This window comes from Notechis scutatus, chromosome 3 (assembly GCF_049901735.1).
Source record: "Notechis scutatus isolate UNSWTSFEM ecotype Mainland chromosome 3, rNotScu1.2, whole genome shotgun sequence".
Classification (NCBI taxonomy): domain Eukaryota; kingdom Metazoa; phylum Chordata; class Lepidosauria; order Squamata; family Elapidae; genus Notechis; species Notechis scutatus.
In genome coordinates, this window is record NC_142011.1 from 89,962,422 (window position 1) to 89,984,265 (window position 21,844).

At 37.1% G+C, this 21,844-nt stretch overlaps 1 protein-coding gene across 2 annotated transcripts in view; it reads right to left on the bottom strand.

The window, feature by feature from the left end:
• COL11A1 (collagen type XI alpha 1 chain) overlaps window positions 1-21,844 on the bottom strand; it is a 272,464-nt gene that overhangs the window by 100,512 nt on the left and 150,108 nt on the right. For both annotated transcript variants that reach the window (XM_087960746.1, XM_087960745.1), the window contains 7 exons: window positions 18,349-18,402; window positions 15,798-15,905; window positions 12,905-12,958; window positions 9,940-9,993; window positions 4,573-4,617; window positions 3,473-3,526; window positions 3,328-3,372 (listed from right to left, as the gene is read on the bottom strand). In XM_087960746.1, coding sequence (XP_087816872.1) covers window positions 3,328-3,372; window positions 3,473-3,526; window positions 4,573-4,617; window positions 9,940-9,993; window positions 12,905-12,958; window positions 15,798-15,905; window positions 18,349-18,402 — 414 coding nt within the window. The remainder of the gene's footprint in view (window positions 1-3,327; window positions 3,373-3,472; window positions 3,527-4,572; window positions 4,618-9,939; window positions 9,994-12,904; window positions 12,959-15,797; window positions 15,906-18,348; window positions 18,403-21,844) is intronic.

Below are 21,844 nucleotides of genomic sequence, written 5' to 3' on the forward strand. Positions count from 1 at the left end.
GAAAAAAATCGTTAACCACTCTTTAAAAATAATCTTTCTTTTGACAAAAAATGTGGGAGTACTCGCTGTGGATGCAGAATTAAGAATGACCCCTTCTGCAAAGTTGTTCAAGAAATTTCTTTAGACAGGCTAGTTCCTTTGAGGACACAGGATTCTGGCATTTACCAAGACTCTGACTTCCTAGAACCAAGTTATAGTATATTGACATGATCTTTGGGATGGGATGGTTCATAAGTTTTCTTTCTCCTCAAACTGTACTTGGCTGCTTAGGCAAAGGAAAGTGATAGCAAGGGAAGGGAGTGCTCAGATTCTGCAAATAACTTTAAGTTTCTGAAAAATCACATCTAATGTCTTCTGGGTCTCAGTGGAAAAGTAGATTAACAACCTGAAGAAAGCCAAACAAAGAAGTAAAGATTTTTAATGACCAGAAATCAGCCCTGCCTTCTTTGCAAACATAGAAATCACTGATGGCAGACTCTTACAATTATTATAAAGAATCTACTATTAATGGTTTCTACTGTTACCACCGGGTCTACTGGGTGAATGAACAAGGCATAAATGGATACAGTGGCAAAGTCTATATATATTTTTTTATCAAGGATTGGAGGTTTATTACAAAACCCAGTGTGAAGAGTATTAAAATCAAATATTGATACCCAATCTGATCTAATTGTTGGATGCATAATCAAACTCCTGAGAAAGCAGAGGTGGCTGTCTTACATACTACTTAAGAAGCCAGGACTGAGATGATTAGGGCATTTGCTTGCAAAATGCCCCTTTGTTCCGTATGTAGCATTTAGTAAATACCTCAGAGCATAAAGATTTCTCTGTAAATTGCCTCCATCATTCTTCTTATACAGCAAGGGGTGTCAAACTGGAGGACCTCAGGCCAGATGCTCCATGAAGGGGGGAAAAAATGTTGTGAAATGTCATGTGATGGCCACGTGACACCGCAAGTTTGACACCTGTGCTCTAGTTCTCAAATTCATTCACTTTGTTACACATTCTTACCCAGAACTCATTCCTGGTTCTTTCAGTTTCACAATGCAATTTCTGTCAACTATACATTCTATTTCATACATACAATCTAGAGGATGCCAATGAATATTTTCTGACCACAGTATATTTCAGCCCTTTTGTTTGAATTAAGTCTACAACTTCATTATGCTCATCAGCTCCATTTCATAAGATTAGGCTTCATTTTAAGATTAGGCTTCATTCAGACCTGTATATCCCTCACTTTTTCTCACAAACATTTTTTCTTTTCTTTCTTTCCCTATAATATAAACAGATCTGACTAACAAATTTCATCCTCTTATAGTTCAAGTCATGTTTCTTTGTATGCCTCAGCTGTAAATATATTATTTCTGCACAAAATAATAATAAAATAATGTATAAATAGATAACATCATTTTCTGATATAATATAACCTAAACCCTTTTATTTGAGACCACGTTAGCCAAAGATATCAGGAGCTGGCCCAAAACATCTGGACAATACAAAGCTCAGGAAAGGCTGACACAAGCACATTGTTTGAGTTGGCCGGCCCTATAAATCCATTACATACATAAATACATTTTTGGGTAGTGCATCAACTATTCTTTGTCTCATCTATTACCTTCCCAGCAAATGTCAACAAGGATCATAAAATACGGAGATTATGACAAAGACTATAAAACTTCACAACATGCTGAAAACTGCCTTACGAGGTAGACACCATATTTTAAATAGACTTGTCTAATATATTCTCTGTGTAAATAAAAAGCTTTCTAGACCTTGCTGGTTAACAATCTTTTTTGTCAAATAGTCTTTTAGCAGAAGGGTGATGTTTACCTTTGGGTATTACTGTAAAATCATGCCCATTTCATTTTATGATTAAAATATATATTTCTGGAAAATCTTATATTGTTTTTCTACCACTCAAACAGGATGCAGTCAATTGAATACAGAATGGATGAAAGAAAAAGCTGTGATCATTTCATTGTTGTTGTTTTTTGTAAATGCTCAGCCTGCCAGCTGGAGCCTGCACTAGAGCATTGGAAGATAAACAGGGTGATGAAATTAATTCTGGAAGAAGTATTTCAATGGATCCTATAAATTTAAATGGCAAGGGATGAACCAGATCCATGTTTGACATAGGCCTCCTTTGCCCTCTTTTGTTCTGGTTCACCTATAGGCAGACACCGGGAAAATGAAAGACATTCAAGAGGCTTCTATGAGCAAGCTCGGAAGGGCAATCTTGTTGGCAAGTGAAATTTTAAGGAGCTTCACTTAAATCAATTTCTTGGATGGATGGAGCTCAGAACAAGCTTTTTCCATTTCCATTTTCAGAAAATTTTATAGGACGTAGCTAATGATTCAAGCTACAGATCCCAAAACACATTCTCAAATCTCAAACCAACTTAACAATCTATTTAAAATTGGATGACATGGACAAGAATTATTGGGGAGATGCAAAAGAATAAAGAAGTAGCATTGGAGGAATAAAGTTGCACCTCTTACTCCACTATTCAGATGTTCCATCTGACATTCTGTTTTTGAAGCTTCAGGCAAGCCTTCCTCAATTCTGGCAATCACCCGATTCTGCGAGTAACTCCCAAAATTCTTAGCCATCATTGATAATGTGGTATATTCTGTGAACTGAAGTCTAAAGGGCACTAAGCTGAGAAATTCCCTCTTCTATGTCACAACATTTTTCAGGAAAAAAAAGACTACAGCTTAGAAATTTGTCCATAGGACTATTAGTCCTCATATGTTGGGTTCTTCACCAAGCAACATATTTATGTGCAATCTTTGGAAAGTTCCCAAACGCACCCCAACATCTGGAAATATGTTCATTTTGGCAAATTGGTGTGTTTCCATTTGTGAATTGCAATCTAAACACATTTCTCAATCATCCATCTCTAATTGCCGCTGCTACCTTTTGCAACATCTGGCTATGATGAAAGACACAATAGACACTGGCATAGCAATAAGCCATAAATCTCTTCCATGGTGGCACAATTCTTGCCTTGCAATAATCCCACAGGGAAGAATCCACTCAGCAGAAAGGAAGCTAGGGTTTCATATCCAATACAAGGGATCTGAAAAATGTCCCAAAAGTGCCCGCTTCTTTTGCTTTTCTAAAAGCAGATGTGAATACATCCCACTCACACAATTTCCCTCATTCATCACAATGGGGAGAAACATCCTCCTGCAAAACAACCGTTCTGTGAGATATGGCGCTACTCAAATTGGGGCCATAGGCAGCACACAATAATTTGGGAATACTTGAGAAATACTGAGCCCAGAAAAAGGAAAATGAAATAGACATTATTCTTTGCCTACCCTTTCACCAGACGGACCAGGTGGGCCATCACCCCCAGCAGTGCCCTGGGGAAAAAAAACAAAATTTATTTAAAAATGAGATAGGTGTTTGCCCCAAGACAAAAAGCTAAACTCAGAATTAGTTACTGAATTCTGTCAAAATTACCTTTGGTCCGGGTTTTCCAGTTGGACCTCTTGCACCTCTCGATCCACGTGGTCCCTGGGAAGTGGGAGAAAATATGTAATTAGTATTTTTATTGAGCATTGTTGCATGGGAGATTATAAAGGGCTATATAATATAAAATACACCATAGGGTTGTGTGTTGAGTCCCTTACTTTATACTCTTTATGTGCATGACTGCATTCCCACTCACACTAGTAATACTATTACTAAATTTGCAGATGATACAACAGTGGTGGGACTCATCTCCGGGGGAGGGGGGGAGAATGAGTCTGCCTACCAAGATGAGGTGGACCAGTTGCTTTCGTGGTGTGGAGAAAATAACTTGGTCCTCAACCCCAATAAGACCAAGGAGCTTATAGTGGACTATGGAAGGAACAGATCACACATCCAGCCCTTGCTTATCAATGGAGACAGAGTGGAGCAAGTGGCCAGTTTTAAGTTTCTGAGTGTTACCATAAAAGAGGACCTGACCTGGGGTGCTCACATTGCAGCCCTGGTCAAAAGGGCCCAGCAGAGATTATACTACCTGAGGCTTCTCCGAAAACAACAACTGAATGAAAAACTGCTGGTGACCTTCTACCATTGCACCATAGAGGGTATCTTAACTTACTGCATCTCTGTATGGTTTGCCAATTGCACAGTGGCAGATAGGACAGCACTCCAGAGGGTTAACGTCATTGCCCAGAAGATCATTGGTTGCCCTCTCCCCTCTTTGGAAGAGCTTTATAACTCCCGCTGCCTTAAGAAAGTTCAAAACATTCTCAAAGGTCCATCTCATCCTGGGCACCCTTTTTTTGAACTATTATCATCTGGCAGATGGTACAGGATAATAAAAAAGGGCAAATAGGCTGAAAAACAGCATCTATCCAGGGCAATAACTCTATTGAATTCTGCTGTATAGTACACTGAAGATGGTATTTAATTTCGTTGTTCAATGTGCAATGACAATAAAGTAAACTAAATAAATACCACAGTTTCTGACCACAGTGTGGATGGCAAGAAAAAAATGCATGCAATAATATCAAGGACTAATAATGCTATTAAACAGAGAGCCAAAAAAACCAAAAAATCATAGTACTTACTGTGGGTCCTCTTTGTCCTCTTGGACCTGGTTTGCCATGTAATCCCTGTCAACCAAAGTTCATGCAAATTAATCTGGGCTTTGGGGCAGATTATTTATTTACTTTATTTACTACGCTGCTACAACCAAAAAGATACTCACCAGCCCATTTTAGAAAGTACAAGTTAAAACAACCAAGGTAAACAAATAAAATAAAAACACAATAGCATAACCACAATACGGACCCTTAAAAATAAAGGAAAGATGGCAAGATAGTTCACGAGAAAGCTCTCCAAAATAGTTCAATCTTCCTGGAAAGAGGTTTTGCCACTTTGAAAAAGAAAAACAGAACTGTAATAATTCAGAAACTGGCTAGCAAAACTATCTCCTTTGCCTTTATATTTTAATAAACAACATGTATTTTCATACTCTGATGGTAGTTTGTCCTTATTTCTTTTGTTATCAGATAAAAAGTTTTGTTGAAGCTGTTCTTAATATTCTCTTTAGCTTCCTTTTTTCCTGTCCTATTAACTATTATTCTTGGCTGCTCAATTTGTCTATTTGAAAGATCTTCCTTTAGGAGGAATCATTTAAATCTCATTCCTCCACCTGAAATTCAAACCACATGATTTTTCACTCTTTCTTTCTCCAATGGGTACTGAATATATTACTGAAATGGCCAAATATGCCATTACGATAAAGAAAGAAATTCAGACCTTACTGCCTATGCGCTCTCATGGGTAAGAGCCTTTAAAATGCTTCTCCATAAACCGCTCTGGCCTTGCTTCCCTTGATATTCGTTTCAATGAAGCCAGCAAAGAACTTCATCAAAGACAGTGCGTGATCTTCCTTCTCTCAGTATTGATTGGGAGTGCCTTAAATGAGTTGTGCAGGGTTGCCAATCCTTCTTTCATTTCAGCAAAACAGACAGCTACTTCAAAGCCCCTTCCTTTGCTACAATCCATTAAGGCTTCTCTTCTGAGAGGCCTCTTTTAATCAAGACCGCGATTGAAAGTCCACAGAGTAAGCAAGCTGAACTGTGTTAGATCCATCTTCCAGGAGCAGAAGAAAATATGTGCATGTCTACAGGTAGTCCTCGACTTACGACCACAACTGAGCCCAAATTTCATGTCGCTAAATGAGACCTTTGCTAAGGTCAATTTTGCCCCAATTGTTAAATGATTCTGGCTTCCCCATTGGCTTTGTTTGTCAGAAGGCCCCCAAAGGTGACTCTGGGGCACTGCAACAGTCATATAAATATGAGCCATTTGCCAACCATCTGAATTTTTATTACGTTGATCACTGAGATGCTACAATGGTCATAAATCATTTTTTTCAGTGGTGGTGTAACGGTCACCAAATGAACTGTTGTTAAGTTGAGGCCTACCTGTATAGGTGTGTGTGAAGAAAGGGCACCAGCAGAATTTAAGGAAGCAGAAATACTGACAATTGCAAATGAAAAGTGCCCCACTCTTAACCTGAAAAATCCCACCGCCACAGATAGAGCTCAGCTGGTAGGATGTATTTTTTGTATAACTGATAACGTATCACAATAAGGACAAAGATGGATATCGGGGTTGTGAATGCTATTAATACATTTGTTCCATGTTATGCAAATAGCAGCGGTGGGGAACAACTTCTTCTTCCCAGAGCAACTTCTGGATTCGGAGGGGGGGCACTCCCCCCCCCCCTCGTAGTGCATAAATTGCTCATCTGAATCCAGCATTTGCATTTCAAAAGAAGTCTCTCCCTCCCCCCCCCCCCGCTCCTTTGAAGTGCAGGGCCTTTAAAATGCATGAAGCAGCTTCAGAAATACAGTCCATTGTGGCAAGGAAAAACAAGTCCAGCCTCAGCTGACCTCTCCCCATTTGCCTAGCCTCATATTTTGCTTAGCTGCTCTGTGGCTTCCATTTGCATAATAAGAAATTAGCACATTAACTGTATTCATAGAACTGACGTCTATTTCAATCTTGACTGTGATTATTTTGTCAGAACCAAGGCACCAATCTGGCTCTTAGCATGATGTAAACTTCTATTCAGCGAAGCGTACAATGCTACCATTGTAATTAATAAAAGTTTCTAATTTTAACTTTAAAAAGTACCTTGGTGATTATGCTGAGTCTGTAAATCCTTGCAGGAGACACAGACTAATAAAAGTAGCCCAGCAGGCAAGATATTTGAGCCAAAGGTTCAATCTGTAGTTTCTTTCTTTCCTGAGTTTCCACTCAGTGCAAAAAATTGTTATCCATTTAGATATATAGCCAAATGAAGGCCATTGTCCTTGATTTTCAAGTAACTGATCTAACCACAACTCAAAACACTCTGCTTTTACTTGATTGATTCAAATGTGCACTTCCTCTCCGTATGAGGATCTATTTCTTAAAATCATGTGGATTTAAACTCTGAATGTCTGTAGTGGAGATGAGGTGAAAATGATGTGACATACAGTATGTCATAATGTCATTGTTTGCCATGAGTTACATGACATCACAATGCATGTAATGTCGGTGTGATTTCTATAAGATGCTTATAGTCATGTGGGGAGGAGTTCTGGTCTGGTCTGGTCTGGTCTGGTCTATCTATCTATCTATCTATCTATCTATCTATCTATCTATCTATCTATCTATCTAGCCATCCATGCATCTACCTACCTACCTACCTACCTACCTACCTACCTATCTACCTACCTACCTACCTACCTACATCTATCTATCTATCTATCTATCTATCTATCTATCTATCTATCTATCTATCTATCTATCTATCTATCTATCTATCTATCTACTCTATTTATCTATCTACTCTATCTATCTTTATGTACTGTATATGCATACATGAATATATATATGTACTGTATGTAGCTATCTCTCTGTGTAAAATGAAATATAGCAACCAATATACAGAATAAGAATGACATTTGAAGAAAGTAAAAATATATCCAAAAAAAAAAGTTAATACAGTGCTAGCTCAGTCTTTTAACATTATTATATCTAGCAATATAAGCCATCTATTGCTCCATCTTCTCAGCCTTACTAGTGTAACAATATGTATATAATATATTTAGTTTCTTGATATTCTATTATGTAGGTACCTTAGAGTATTAAATATAGATAGGAAGCAGGGAGTGGCTATTCTATCCAAGTTAATTACAGTTTGAATATTAGTGTTAAAAAGTAATTATTTTACTTTTTCTTCAAAATTAAATAAAAAATTGGAAACAAAATGAAAAATAATGAAGAAAGAGTATACATCAAAATCCTAGTTTCATAATGAAGGTTTCAGTCTTAAGCTACATATATATAATAACATGTTGGAGATTTTAGAATCAAGTGTGTGTGTTTGTGTGTGTGTGTGTACACACACAAGAGGAATATGGATATATGTGTTCCATCAGAAAATTAATGGTTGGGTTTCCTGTCAGTTTGAAAATGAATAAGGAAAAAGAAGACAAAACCCCTACTACCATTAAGGGAGCAGGGAGAGAAAGTCCTCAAAACTTCATCAACTTGTGTGACGTAGCCTTGTCTACTTTAAATTTCTCAATCTCTCCTCAGAAAGTTACATGTAACCCTTGACAACAAAACAGTTGCCCTGTTCTACCTTAAATTATAACTGAGAAATTTAATCTAGTGATAAATTGTAAAAAGGGGAGAATGGAGTTTCTTCCTACTCCCTTCTCTTCCTTCCCTATACTCCATCTTCCTTTATTACTAGATTTGTTACAAGAATAGGCATGTGCTAGATGCTTTTAAATTTGAACACTTTTATTACCCTTTGCATATACATGATATAACATTTATACGTCTTTGAAGGATTAAGAGAATTCCATGTGGAGAAGGGAACCCCATTCTCCTAAAGATTAATTGTGCAAGCAATTAGGAATTCATGAGTCCCCTTTAGTTATAAATATCATTTTGCCAATTTATGTGGCAAGCAGTCCTCATATGGAACTCTGTATCTAGACATTTAAAGTGATGAATTTCATTCCCATTAAATAAAATGAAATGATAGGCAGATTAATGCCATGCATTACTTCAGTCTCACTTAATGGCACACTAAGCTACCATGAAGTATAACTGTCAGCCTGTCTTTCCCCTTTGATGACTTTTGTGCAGCTCTATCACACGCAATCAGCTACATCCAGCTGAGCTTTATGGCTACCGATGCTGTGAATTTTCGACAATTCGCTTAGTTGGCATTATGAATGTATTCACCATTTTCAACTAAAGAGCAAAGTCTTGATATCTTATCTGTTTAAAAATGTTTTCTTTAGAGGCTTATTCTATTTTTGAGCTGCAGACAAGTTGGCTTTTCAATGATAACATCGGGAGGGGGGAGGGGTTATTTCCCCAAAGCACATTATGAACATTAGTCTTCAGAAGAGCAATTTCTTACAGTCTCAGCATGGGAATTGAATTTTCAAACTCCATAATTATGAGCTGTGGTGGCGCAGTGGTTAGAGTGCAGTAGTGCAGGCTAACTCACTGTTCACTCCAGGAGTTCGATTCTGAATGGCTCAAGGTGGACCCATCCTTCCATCCTTCCAAGGTCAGTAAAATGAGGACCCAAGTTGTCAGGGGCAAGATGCCGACTCTGTAAACCGCTTAGAGAGGGCTGTGAAGCACTGTGAAGCGGTATATAGGTCTAAGTGCTATTGCTTATTGCTATCTACAAATGTTCTTTGCATTTTATATATTTAATGATATACTCAGTTTGGCCATCCACTTATACTTTCATCTGCTTCAACTCCAGGGCTCTTCTATCAAACAATAACACCTTATTTGAACTCAGTGTCATGCTGTCTCACTGGCAGCACCTGAAACACTATGTCCCAATCCTTTAAATTGGCTTTTTGATCTGGCTATATTTCTCCAGGCATTTGGGTCAGATGGTTAGGTGACTTCTGGTGGATTTGTTGCTTATTCTTGCCAGCTGGGGTACATCATGAGTCTTTCTGTGTTTTAATTCACCCAAAGACATTTGTATGCAATGGCCAGGTATATCAAACATACCAATCAATTAATCAATCAATCTTTTCACTAGATAGGTAGAAAAGGAACAAAAATAATCCTGATTGTCTACGCTTGTGTACTCTGTCCAACCTGTGTTGTGACATCTCATTAAGCGGTATCTTTTAATGGGGAGCTGCATTTGTGTATAGTAGGATTTCACATTGCTTAAATTGCAGCCATAATGGATATGTACCACATTGGTTTTTATTTTAAAAGCCTTGATAATCCTGAACTGCTATCATTTCATTTTTTTTCCTTTACTTTGAGCAACATCCAACATAGAAAATCTTATAATATTGTACATTCCAATCATTTCAATGTTCCCAAATTTATATTCCATATATTCATAACTTTATAGGTAAAATGCTGTGACTTACCCTTCCTCCTTTCTCACCATTAGAACCTGGAAATCCAGGAAACCCAGTAGATCCCTGCACAAAAAAATACAAATGTACTTTTAATCGATATAAATATCTAGCAAACCTTTCACGTTGTATACTTTTGATAGATTATAATATTGTATCCTGAAGGTGATAACATATTTGATGAAACGTTCTACTGTCCATTCAATTACAAAAAAAAAATATTTAAACTAAACCCACTGTTTTTAATAGCAAATGCATTCCACAGAGCTCAGACTGTTTCTCCCCGTTTCATACTTGGGAGGCCACTGAAAGGATAGCATGGTAGAATACCGTATATACCCGAGTATAAGTCGACCCGAATATAAGCCGAGGCACCTAATTTTACACAAAAAAACTGGGAAAACTTATTGACTCGAGTATAAGCCGAGGTGGGAAATGCAGCAGCTACTGGTAAATTTCAAAAATAAAAATAATTAATTTGGGAAAGCGATCTCACTATCATAAAAGGTTTAATTGATTCACTAACCCAAAAGAAGAAGATGATGATGACAGCGGGAGGCAGGAGTCACTCTCTTCCCCCTCCTCGGAGGCCCCCTGAGTCAGGAGTCACTACCGCCGGCGCGGCCCCAGTCCCGCCGCCTCGGGAAGGAAAGGCAAAGCGCTTTTGCCTTTCCCTTCCCGGCTGGGGCTGTTGGGAGTCGCTGCCACCGGAGCGGCCCCAGTCCCGCCGCCTCGGGAAGGGAAAGGCAAAGCGCTTTTGCCTTTCCCTTCCCGGCTGGGCTGTTGGGAGTCGCTGCCGCCGGAGGCCGTGACTCCACACCATTTTTTTTTTCAGAGGGAATCTGACTCGAGTATAAGCCGAGGGGGATTTTTTCAGCACAAAAAATGGGCTGAAAAACTAGGCTTATACTCGAGTATATACAGTATATCAAGCTGTCCTATATCAAATCAAGCTATTCGTCAATTTATTCAATATCTCCATTATTGTTCTCCAGATTTTGAGACAGAAATGTCTTATCCTCCTACTTGATCATTTCAAAGATTTAATCTGGAACTTCCAGATGTAAACCACTTTTTATTATGAACTATATATAAGTAACACAACATATAGTATATTATTTAAGTCATACAATCCAAACATAAAAATAGATATTAACAGTTTTCAGTTACTTACCATAATTGTTCAAGTCCAGAATGCAGTAAAGAATTAACAGTAAACTTATATATTTATTTTGAAAACAATGACATATCAAGCCACCATTCATGGAAAGAAGACACAGGAGTAGGGGTAGGAGTAGATGTGTGCCATTACAATAATTTGAATATAAAGCACAGCATACTTAACATATAAATAAGTTAAGTATACATAAATACACACAAAGAAAACAGAGAACAAATGTTTCCATAATATTATATCATGGATTTTAATTTCATAATTGATTTAGCTTTACTGGAATTGTTAGAAAACTAATGTCTACAGAAAGAGGCAAGTGATGGAATATGTGTATGACACTGTGGCACAAGTAAAAAAAAGTGATGTGTTTGCATATATCATGGTGGTTAGGGATGGACACCTACTGGAGCAAATATACTATCCATCTATATTATCATATTTTATAGTTTATTGTGAGAGTTTTTTTTAAGAAATAAAAAAAAAGATTTTAAATTTTCTATAATATAATTTGAATGTGAATAGTATCTTAATTTCAATATATTGTATTACTTTAGGTACAGATATTGAAGGGAAGTGTACATACTATGTTTGTATATATACACACATATACATACATAAACATGTGTGTGTGTATACACACACATATACAAACATATGTGTGTATATATGTGTGTGTGTATATATCTATCTATACACACACAAACATACATAAACATATATACATACATACATATACATATATATATGAACACAGACATACTTATAGTACATATACATTTAAATTCACTTATACCTACATAATACTACATAAATACCACAAACATAAAAAATGGTACCTAATACCTAATGTACTGCTTTGCTACTTTTGACTTCATTTTTATGACTATTTTGTTTATGGTTTTCAGTCAGTTTGAGTCAGATTTAACTCCTTACAACTAGTAAAAAAATACCACACAAGCTTCCTATTGTTGCATAATTATTTGAAGTTAGACTCAGTCATAATGGTGAAATTAATATGGTATCATTTAGACCTGAACATCAATAAAAATGTCTCAATGGTGATAGCTTTACAAGGAAAAATGCCTTTAAGGTCTCATTGCCATAATTGTAAGCACAACTGACCACTCCACTGTTATTTCTATCACACGACATTTGTATCAATAATAATAATGGATTATAAGCAGTTTGCTTCCATAATGGGTAGACAGATGTTATTTAATGAAAGAAACTTAACTGGGCCTGAATGTGGAATTAATTGGGAAAATTAATAAAGAATATTTTTGCTCAGAAATTCATGCAAAATGTTCTACTCATATGAAATGTGATATTTTCCTACCATTAAAAGACTTCATATTATTTGATTTCTACATTTGAATATAGAAAAAAATATTCCAAAGAAATCGGAACAGATTCAGACTGATAAAATAACACTAAGTCATACTGAACAGGAACTGAATTTGTATACCATTTCCAAATCCTTATAGAAGACAAGGCAGAAGAAAGATTGGTAGAAAAGCAGAACTTTGAGAAAATTTTAACTGAACAGTTTCCAGCCTGGAAAATAGTAGTGGGGGGCTATGCAATCTTGTTCTGGATTCCCTAATATGTTACTGAGATATACTACTGGAAAACTTTTTTTATTGTGTCAATAATTTTTTTTATTATTGTTATTCAAGTCGTGTGAATCAATTATAAGTAACAAACTCATATACATTCATTCACCTAAACAAATGTGCATGCACTATTAAATCTTAAATTACAAATTACATAAATCTTAAATTACCAATGATGTAGAAAATTTACCTTAGGGCCTTGTCTTCCTGGATATCCTGGCAAACCAGGAACACCAAGTTTACCCTATAATTAAAAAAACAAACATTAATTTTATGTACTTTTTCCAAATATCTTCATATTGTAACCAGCATTTATATGTAGTCATCATACTTATTGATTTGTAGCTGTTTGGATATGTCCATCTAGTCATAGATTAATCTATTTCTCTGTCTGTTTGTCCATCTATCCCATAGATGCTGAATTTGTGAGGAATTTTTTGAATTTTTTGAGAAGACATTTATGAAAGATGGAATACATGAGACCTGCTCAGAATAAGCCATAGAGGAAGAAAGGGTGGTTTTGGAGCATTTCAACATAAACAGCATGCAGGAAAACACCAGGATAAAGATATTTAAGAAGATTTATTAAGGAACATTCCTCAAAATAAACAAAGTTTACTATATGAACTAGATCAACTGACAGTACCCAAGAGAAAAATCAACAAAGGTAGTTTACCGGGACTGACCAAGCTTTATCAAACATCACAGAACTGGATGAAAACTGTAAAGTTTGGAGACATCACACAAAATGAGACATTGTGCCAGCTGGGCTTCTCCTTTGATTCTTCTGAAGTTCAAACCAAGTATAATTAGATAGATTTCAAGGTGGGTTGTGTGTGCGGGTTGTGTGTGTGTGTATTATGTGAATGTGTGTGTATGTGTAAGAGAGAGAGAAACAGACAGACAGACAGAAAGTGAAAGAAAGAGCACAGTACTTAAATCTTTTCAATCTGAAAACAAACATTAAAAGTTGTAATCCTGCATTTGCTTCCATTATCCCAGGGCTCTATATAAAATAAGAACAATAAATAGCACTGGAGATATTATAAATATTCTATATTATGACCTTCCTTAAATGTTTGAATATTTGCCTCTTTTTTAAAAAAATTATTGCATCAGTTATGACTATACTGTTTGTCAGTGCTGGGAATAGGATGGTAATATGTCTCAGTGTTTGTGGGAGAGTGGGGTGGTATGTTAGTATCTTCAGCCAAAGTAATATGAACGTATTAGAAATCAGAATTTCAAATAGAAATGTCATTGCTCAAAAACAATAGTTCATCCATAAAGCTATTCTCAACAGTGGAAGGAGAGTTAGTGATCCTTGAAGGTAAGGGTGGTAACCTTTCAGGCACCTAGGAAGCACACTTAACAGTCCTGGAGATGACCACAATAGGAGGAGAAACATGCAAAATGAGCATGGCCATTTAACCTCACGTGAATTGGGCTATCTTTTCTGGGTTCAGGCAGCAGGAATTTGGTCACGAGCTCTTTTTCAAAATGACATCAAGTTTGGTTTTCTGAGCTTCCTTCTTCAAAAGGAATTTCACTCATGTAAACATTTGCAAAATTGCGCTAACTCTAAGATATTTTTTTCTGCCCACACTCCTTTCTGTCGAATTCTATATCTATCATAATACTTCTCTATCAAAGTAACACAATAGGAATTAATTTAGCTTGTGGGAGAAAGTGATGTTCATATTCCTGTGTTTTATGGAATTGGAATTTAATGAGAACTTAGTGCTAACTTTCCAATTATGCTACCATTTATCCATAATTATAATAGTGGCGTTCTTTATTCATGACCTTTTTAACAGCTGGCAAGATGTCTTGAAACATTATAAGGATCATTAATTCCAAATAGCTCCCAACAGTTAAGTGAAGCTGAAAGGAATATTTTCTGGAATGAATGATCTGACTTTGAAAGTATTTTTATGACAGCTTATAAAGCTCTACAGCATCAAATTATAACCTTCCTTACTCTTTTTTACATAGAAAGGGAATCACCTGGGGAGAGTCATTCGAAAGATTTTTATAAACAAGCCTGTCTTTGATCAGACCACCGATGCAATCAAGCAGAAATGTAGTTGAATAAAAGACTATCTACACACCAAGCAGAGAGAAAGGACACCTGGAAGTGATTTGGGAAAAGTGAAAGAATTTGCCTAAATATACAGACATTAGATACAGAAACACAATCCAGGAATAGTCAATTAAGGGACTATTTCAGAAAGTGAAACAAAATATCGAGGAGACAAATTACTCTTGGTCCATAACTCTACAATGTGGTTCGTTTCTTTCCTTGATAAGAAACTCTTGGTTTTCCACTTTCCACTTTCCACTGGCATAACAGTCATCATATAAAAATGTGTTTTTTTCACCCAGGGAAAAAAGGGACTCATGTGATATAGGTTCTCATAACTCCAGTTTTGGTCACCACATTATAAAAAAGATATTGAGATGCTAGAAAAAGTACAGAGAAGAGCAACCAGGATGGTTAGGGGACTGGAGATTAAAACATATGAAGAACGGTTACATGAACTGGGAATGGCTAGTCTAGTGAAGAGAAGGACCAGGGGAGACATGATAGCAGTCTTCCAGTATTTGAGGGGCTGCCACAGAGAGGAAGGAGTCAAGCTATTTTCTAAAGTGCCTATAGGTCAGACAAGGAATAATGGATGGAAACTGAACAAGGTGAGATTTAACCTGGAAATAAGGAGAAACTTTCCCACAGTGAGAACAATCAACCAATGGAACAGCTTGCCCTCAGAAGTTGTGGGAGCGCCATCACTTGAGACTTTCAAGAGAGATTGGACTGCCATTTGTCAGAAATGGTGTAGAGCATCCTGCTTGGGCGGGCGATTGGACAAGATGATCTACGAGGTCCCTTCCTACTCTGATTATCTGTTATCTGTTATAACTCCAAATATATGACAGATCTGAGATCCCCACATCATCTACATACACGTTTCAAACATGACAAAATGTTTCCATATGTCTTTTATGCTTCAATTATTTCTGTCACACTCTTGCTAGTATAGTGCTGATTAATTCTCATAATAGAAATATCAAACTTTACTCACCTTTTCTCCAGCTTGGCCAGGGCCACCGGAGTCTCCTGTGGGACCTGCACGACCTTTGGGACCTTCAGGGCCATCTTCTCCTCGAGGACCAAGAGAACCAACTTCACCCTTAAAAATATTGAGTAAATAAAACAATAAAAATTAACCACCTGTCTCCACAATAAAAAAATCCACAATCCTGAACACTAATTTTTTAAAGCCCACCTACTGGACTCTCTCAAATTAAGTTCCTCCTAAAGCTTTCTAAAGACAATAGCTCGGGAGCCACCCCAGAAAGCAAAACAGTTGGCATACCTTTCTTTCTTTTCTATAACTTGATTAATCAGCATCCTCATTAGTTGTTCTGGCTAAAATCAGAAAGGTTGACGCTATTAATTAGAGCCAACTGTGATACAGGAAGAAATCCTCATTCAGTTTTTTTCTTTTTTATTGCAGATGCCTCAAGATTTATTGTCTGAGCCATGGTGGCGCATTGGTTAGAATGCAGTATTGCAGACTAATTCTGCTTGGTTTCCAGGAGTTCAGTTCTGATCATCTCAAGGTTGAGTTAGCCTTCTATCCTTCCAAGGTCAGTAAAATGAAGCTCCAGATTGTTGAGGGCAATATGCTGACTCTGTAAACCACTTAGAGACGGCTGAAAAGCGCTATGAAGCAGTATGTAAGTTTAAGTGCTATTGCTATTAATCTTGATAGTGGCTTCAATCTATTTTGAATAAATTTAATACATATTATTCAAACTTGACCCATTTTAAAAATCACCTTGATGATCCATTTTATACCAATAAATAAATAAATACAGATAGCACAGAAAATGTTCTTGCTCAATAGTATCAACTGCATGCAACTTGGTAAAATATCAGCTTCTGTACTACATTGAGACACAGCTTCTGTACTACATTAACAATATTGAATAAAATAAAATAAATTGCTTTATTTTATTATAAAGTTTTTGGAGGTTTTGAGATTTTCATAAGATGACACTACCATTGTAAGAAGAAGCAACAAGCAATCTGAGATCTGTCAGAAGAGTACAAAATCTGACACATTCATACCAATAACGAGAATCATAAATCATAAATGTCTGGAGAATATTAAAAGCAATGCTTATGCAGGAGTAGCATACAGGAATGTGTGTACAATGATTCCACTACTGTGTGTTGTCAATTTATAATTTAAATTACTTTAAGGTTACCTTCCAGCCAAGGTGAGACAATGTGGAACAATTAAACAGTAAATACCGGTATTAATCAAAATTCAATGATTAATAAAGCATAAATAAAGCTTTAATGAAAAGTTAACCCATCCTCAGATTATAAAAATCAGAAGCCATGCAGCCCCATAAAATACAACTCTTAAGAAAAGTTATCAGAAAGCAAGTGTTATCTTTTGATATTTCCTAAAGTTCTGCAGTAACACAGTAGAGATTACTAAAAGCTCTCATCAATCTATGGGGTAGGGATGGCGAGGAGAGGAATGGAGGATAAAGAAGTTCTAGTACAAAGCTTAAGCCATTGTCTTGCTAGCAAACACCACATGCCTTCAGGTTCCTTCTCCTAAACTCTATCACCTACAAGTTCTTGATGGTGAAGGTCTTCTTTGGGCGTTGAACTAGCCCAACAATCTAGGTAGTCCTTAATTTACAATTGTTTGTTTAATGACATTTTGAAGTTACAATGGCCGTGGAAAAATTGACTTATAACCTATCCTCAAAGTTTTGACTGTCATGTGATCACAATTTGGGCACTTGACAGCTGGCATGCATTTACAATGGTTGTCACTTCTTGTGTCATGGGACTGTGAGCTTCCCTGATGGCTTCTGACAAGGAAAGTCAATTGGGGAAACTGGAATTGCTTAACAACCACATGATTCACTAACAATCAAGTGATTTGCTTAACATCTGAGGTAAAAATGATCATGAAATCAGATCTGGTCTCAAGATGACTTGCTTAACAACTATATTGCTTAGTGACCAAAATTCCTGTCCCAATTATGGTCATAAATTAAGGAATACCTGTCCTGGGATTTATGACCATAATTGGGACTTTTGGTTACTAGGCAATGTAGTTGGTTTTGATTCAACCTGGTTTTGATTACATCCAATTACATTTGATTGCCTAGGCCTTTGAGGGAAGGCGAATTAAAAGATTCTTCCTGTATAAGTATATGACAATAGATTTGTATGGTTCCTTAGCATTGGTATATTCTGCTATATTGTATTAAATTCATGGATGTTAAAATTTGTTAGTTATCATGTTGCTTTACTCCTATTTACACACGGCAGGATAGCCAATTCCTTAGTCAGTCGATGACCAGAGCAACATAGAAACTAATTATTTAAAATCTAATAGAGTCCTTTCCTTTTGGAGAACAAGAAAAGTCTTCTGAAGAATCAATCATATATTCATAACACAGTAGTTTTCATTCATGAAGATCTCTATGTGTTCAACTGAGACTAAAAAATATCCTGAATGGATGAAGTGATAATGAAAGTTCCCTTTATCAATTTAAGTCCAATTCCTCAATAGATCTAAAGTGGTAAGTAATACTTACTCTATCGCCCTTAAGGCCCATATCACCTTTAAATCCAGGGAAGCCATCTTCACCCTATATTTTTGTAGTGAGAAAAGGAAATATAATATAATTCCTTAAGAAATCAGAATGGAAGTTGTTAAAGAATTTGGATAAATTAATATAATGCATATGACAACCATAGCTATTTTCAAATCAAGCGTTTTTTTATAGTCGTAGACTACCATAACATAGCTGTTTTGCTGTAAGTCACAATAATTTACATTACTAAAGCTGGATCATAATATACCAAATTACTGCAATATGGCAATTTCTGTATCCAAAAAAAAATTTCACAGCTGAATTGAATTACTTTTCAGCTTTAAAAAAAGAAGAATGAATAATGAGAAAGGTGCTTAAGGCAATAGGGGCATTCATTTCTTAATTCGTCAATGAGCTCTTCATTATAACGTTACTTTTCCTTATTAAATTTCCTCCTTATATTTCCGGCTTTAAAAGTGTTGGGATTTTTTCCCATCAGATATTTCACATTCAAAAGTCAATTGGAATATAACCCAAAGATGCTACTACTGATTAAAGGCTGATTAACATAGCCATATTTTACTTGTTGCAATGATGCAGTAACCACAACATATCTGCACCTGGAAAGTTCAAAAAACAGCATTTCCAAGTCATCCAGTCAATGAAATCCAGCACTTGATCTAATTCAGAATGAGTTTGTTCTGTTGACAGTCTTTGTTTCTTTTCTTTTTTTTTAATGTTATCTTTTCTGATGCTGGAGGATGAACTAGGAATCATTGGGACCAAACACTAGAATGCTTCTGTTATACACTGCTCAAAAAAATAAAGGGAACACAAAAATAAGACATCCTAGATCTGAATGAATGAAATATTCTTAATGAATACTGTTCATTACATAGTTGAATGTGCTGACAACAAAATCACACAAAAATTATCAATGGAAATCAAATTTAGCAATCCATGGAGGTCTGGATTTGGAGTTACACTCAAAATTAAAGTGGAAAAAAACACTACAGGCTGATCCAACTTTGATGTAATGTCCTTAAAAGAAGTCAAAATGAAGCTCAGTAGTGTGTGTGGCCTCCACGTGCCTGTATGACCTCCCTACAAAACCTGGGCATGCTCCTGATGAGGTGATGTATGGTCTCCTGAGGGATCTCCTCCCACACCTGGACTAAAGCATCCCCCAACTCCTGGACAGTTTGTGGTGCAACGTGGTGTTGGTGGATGGAGCGAGACATGATGTCCCAGATATGCTCAATTGGATTCAGGTCTGGGGAACGGGCGGGCCAGTCCATAGCATCAAAGCCTTCGTCTTGCAGGAACTGCTGACACACTCCAGCCACATGAAGTCTAGCATTGTCTTGCATTAGGAGGAACCCAGGGCCAACAGCACCAGCATATGGTCTCACAAGGGGTCTGAGGACCTCATCTCGGTACCTAATGGCAGTCAGGCTATATCTGACAAGCACACGGAGGGCTGTGTGGCCCCCTAAAGAAATGCCACCCCACACCATTACTGACCCACTGCCAAACCGGTCATGCTGGAGGATGTTGCAGGCAGCAGAACATTCTCCATGGCATCTCCAGACCCTGTCATGTCTGTCACATGTGCTCAGTGTGGACCTGCTTTCATCTGTGAAGAACACAGGGTGCCAGTGGCGAATTTGCCAATCTTGGTGTTCTCTGGCAAATGCCAAATGTCCTGCACGGTGTTGGGCTGTAAGCACAACCCCCACCTGTGGACATCGGGCCCTCATACCACCCTCATGGAGTCTGTTTCTGACCGTTTGAGCAGCCACATGCACATTTGTGGCCCGCTGGAGGTCATTTTGCAGGGCTCTGGCAGTGCTCCTCCTGTCCCTCCTTGCACAAAGGCGAAGGTAGCGGTCCTGATGCTGGGTTGTTGCCCTCCTACGGCCTCCTCCATGTCTCCTGATGTACTGGCCTGTCTCCTGGTTGTGCCTCCATGCTCTGGACACTACACTGACAGACACAGCAAACCTTCTTGCCACAGCTCGCATTGATGTGCCATCCTGGATGAGCTGCACTACCTGAGCCACTTGTGTGGGTTGTAAACTCCATCTCATGCTACCACTAGAGTGAAAGCACCGCCAGCATTCAAAAGTGACCAAACCATCAGCCAGAAAACTTAGGAACTGAGAAGTGGTCTGTGGTCATCACCTGCAGAACCACTCCTTTATTGGGGATGTCTTGCTAACTGCCTATGCTTTCCACCTGTTGTCTATTCCATTTGCACAACAGCATGTGAAATAGATTGTCAATCAGTGTTGCTACCTAAGTGGACAGTTTGATTTCACAGAAGTGTGATTGACTTGGAGTTACATTGTGTTGTTTAAGTGTTCCCTTTATTTTTTTGAGCAGTGTATATTAATTGTATTATGAGCCTTGGCAAATATTTTCTAGGATTCCTTAGTAGGCTGCTTTCTATGAGTTCACATTTGAATACTACAGACATAATTAGTATCTCCCAAATTAGAACATGAATATATCCTTTTTCTAACTTCTCTGAATTTTGCCAAGCAGTTCTTAGATCAAACACACAGACTAAGAGTTAAATTTAAAGAAGTGGAGGTTAAATTTTATAAATTTTCCTGAGTACAAAAACGACAACAATAACCGCATGTCAAATTTTGTAAAGTTAAAAAAATACTCTAGATATATTTATTACATAGTTATTGCTCTCCAGCAGTATATATCAATTGATCTTTGGGGGGAAATGCAAATTTTGTAGAATATGAAAATTTGTCCATTCCTGTTTCTGACATTTTTGTCATGTTCACAGAGTCCCCTTAATATTTAATGCAATTATAGATGCTATAAATAATATCTCAAAAATCAGGAATCCTGGGAAATGTAGTTCCCAGCAATAATGATGCTAGAATTATTGGCCATTAATTAATTGAAGGAATGCAACTTTCCTTATGCACCACATCAAAGTAGTCAGGAACTTTATCCCTACAAATTATTCTAATTGTCCTATATAAGTAGCTCATAAAAGACCACTGATCTACACGGAAAAGCCTAAATTCCTAACCCTGGAGACTGTTCTTTTACTATTATTTGATTTTCCAATAGTCATACTGAGAAATAGTACCACACACCTAAAGAATTGAAAACACCTAGCAAATTGGATTAATAATTATATACAACATATATATAATTATTAAAACATATTTACCAATCCTCCAACAGATTGTGTTCAACTGTTAAACTCTCTCTCATTCATAAACAATTATCACATTTTCTGTGGGAGATGAGCAGGCTGAGCCTGAGGTAGGAGATAAATATGTCATCAGTCTTGAATCCTTTCATGGCCACAAGAGATTTAACTCCAGCCCATCTTGACTCTTGTCTACTGCCTATTTGCTTTGACCGTTAGTAGTTCAGATTTTTATAGACAGCTTAAGCTTGTAATAAACCTTTATGTTCATCTGAACTGTCTGGATTTCTTGATTTCTCATGCTTGACATTT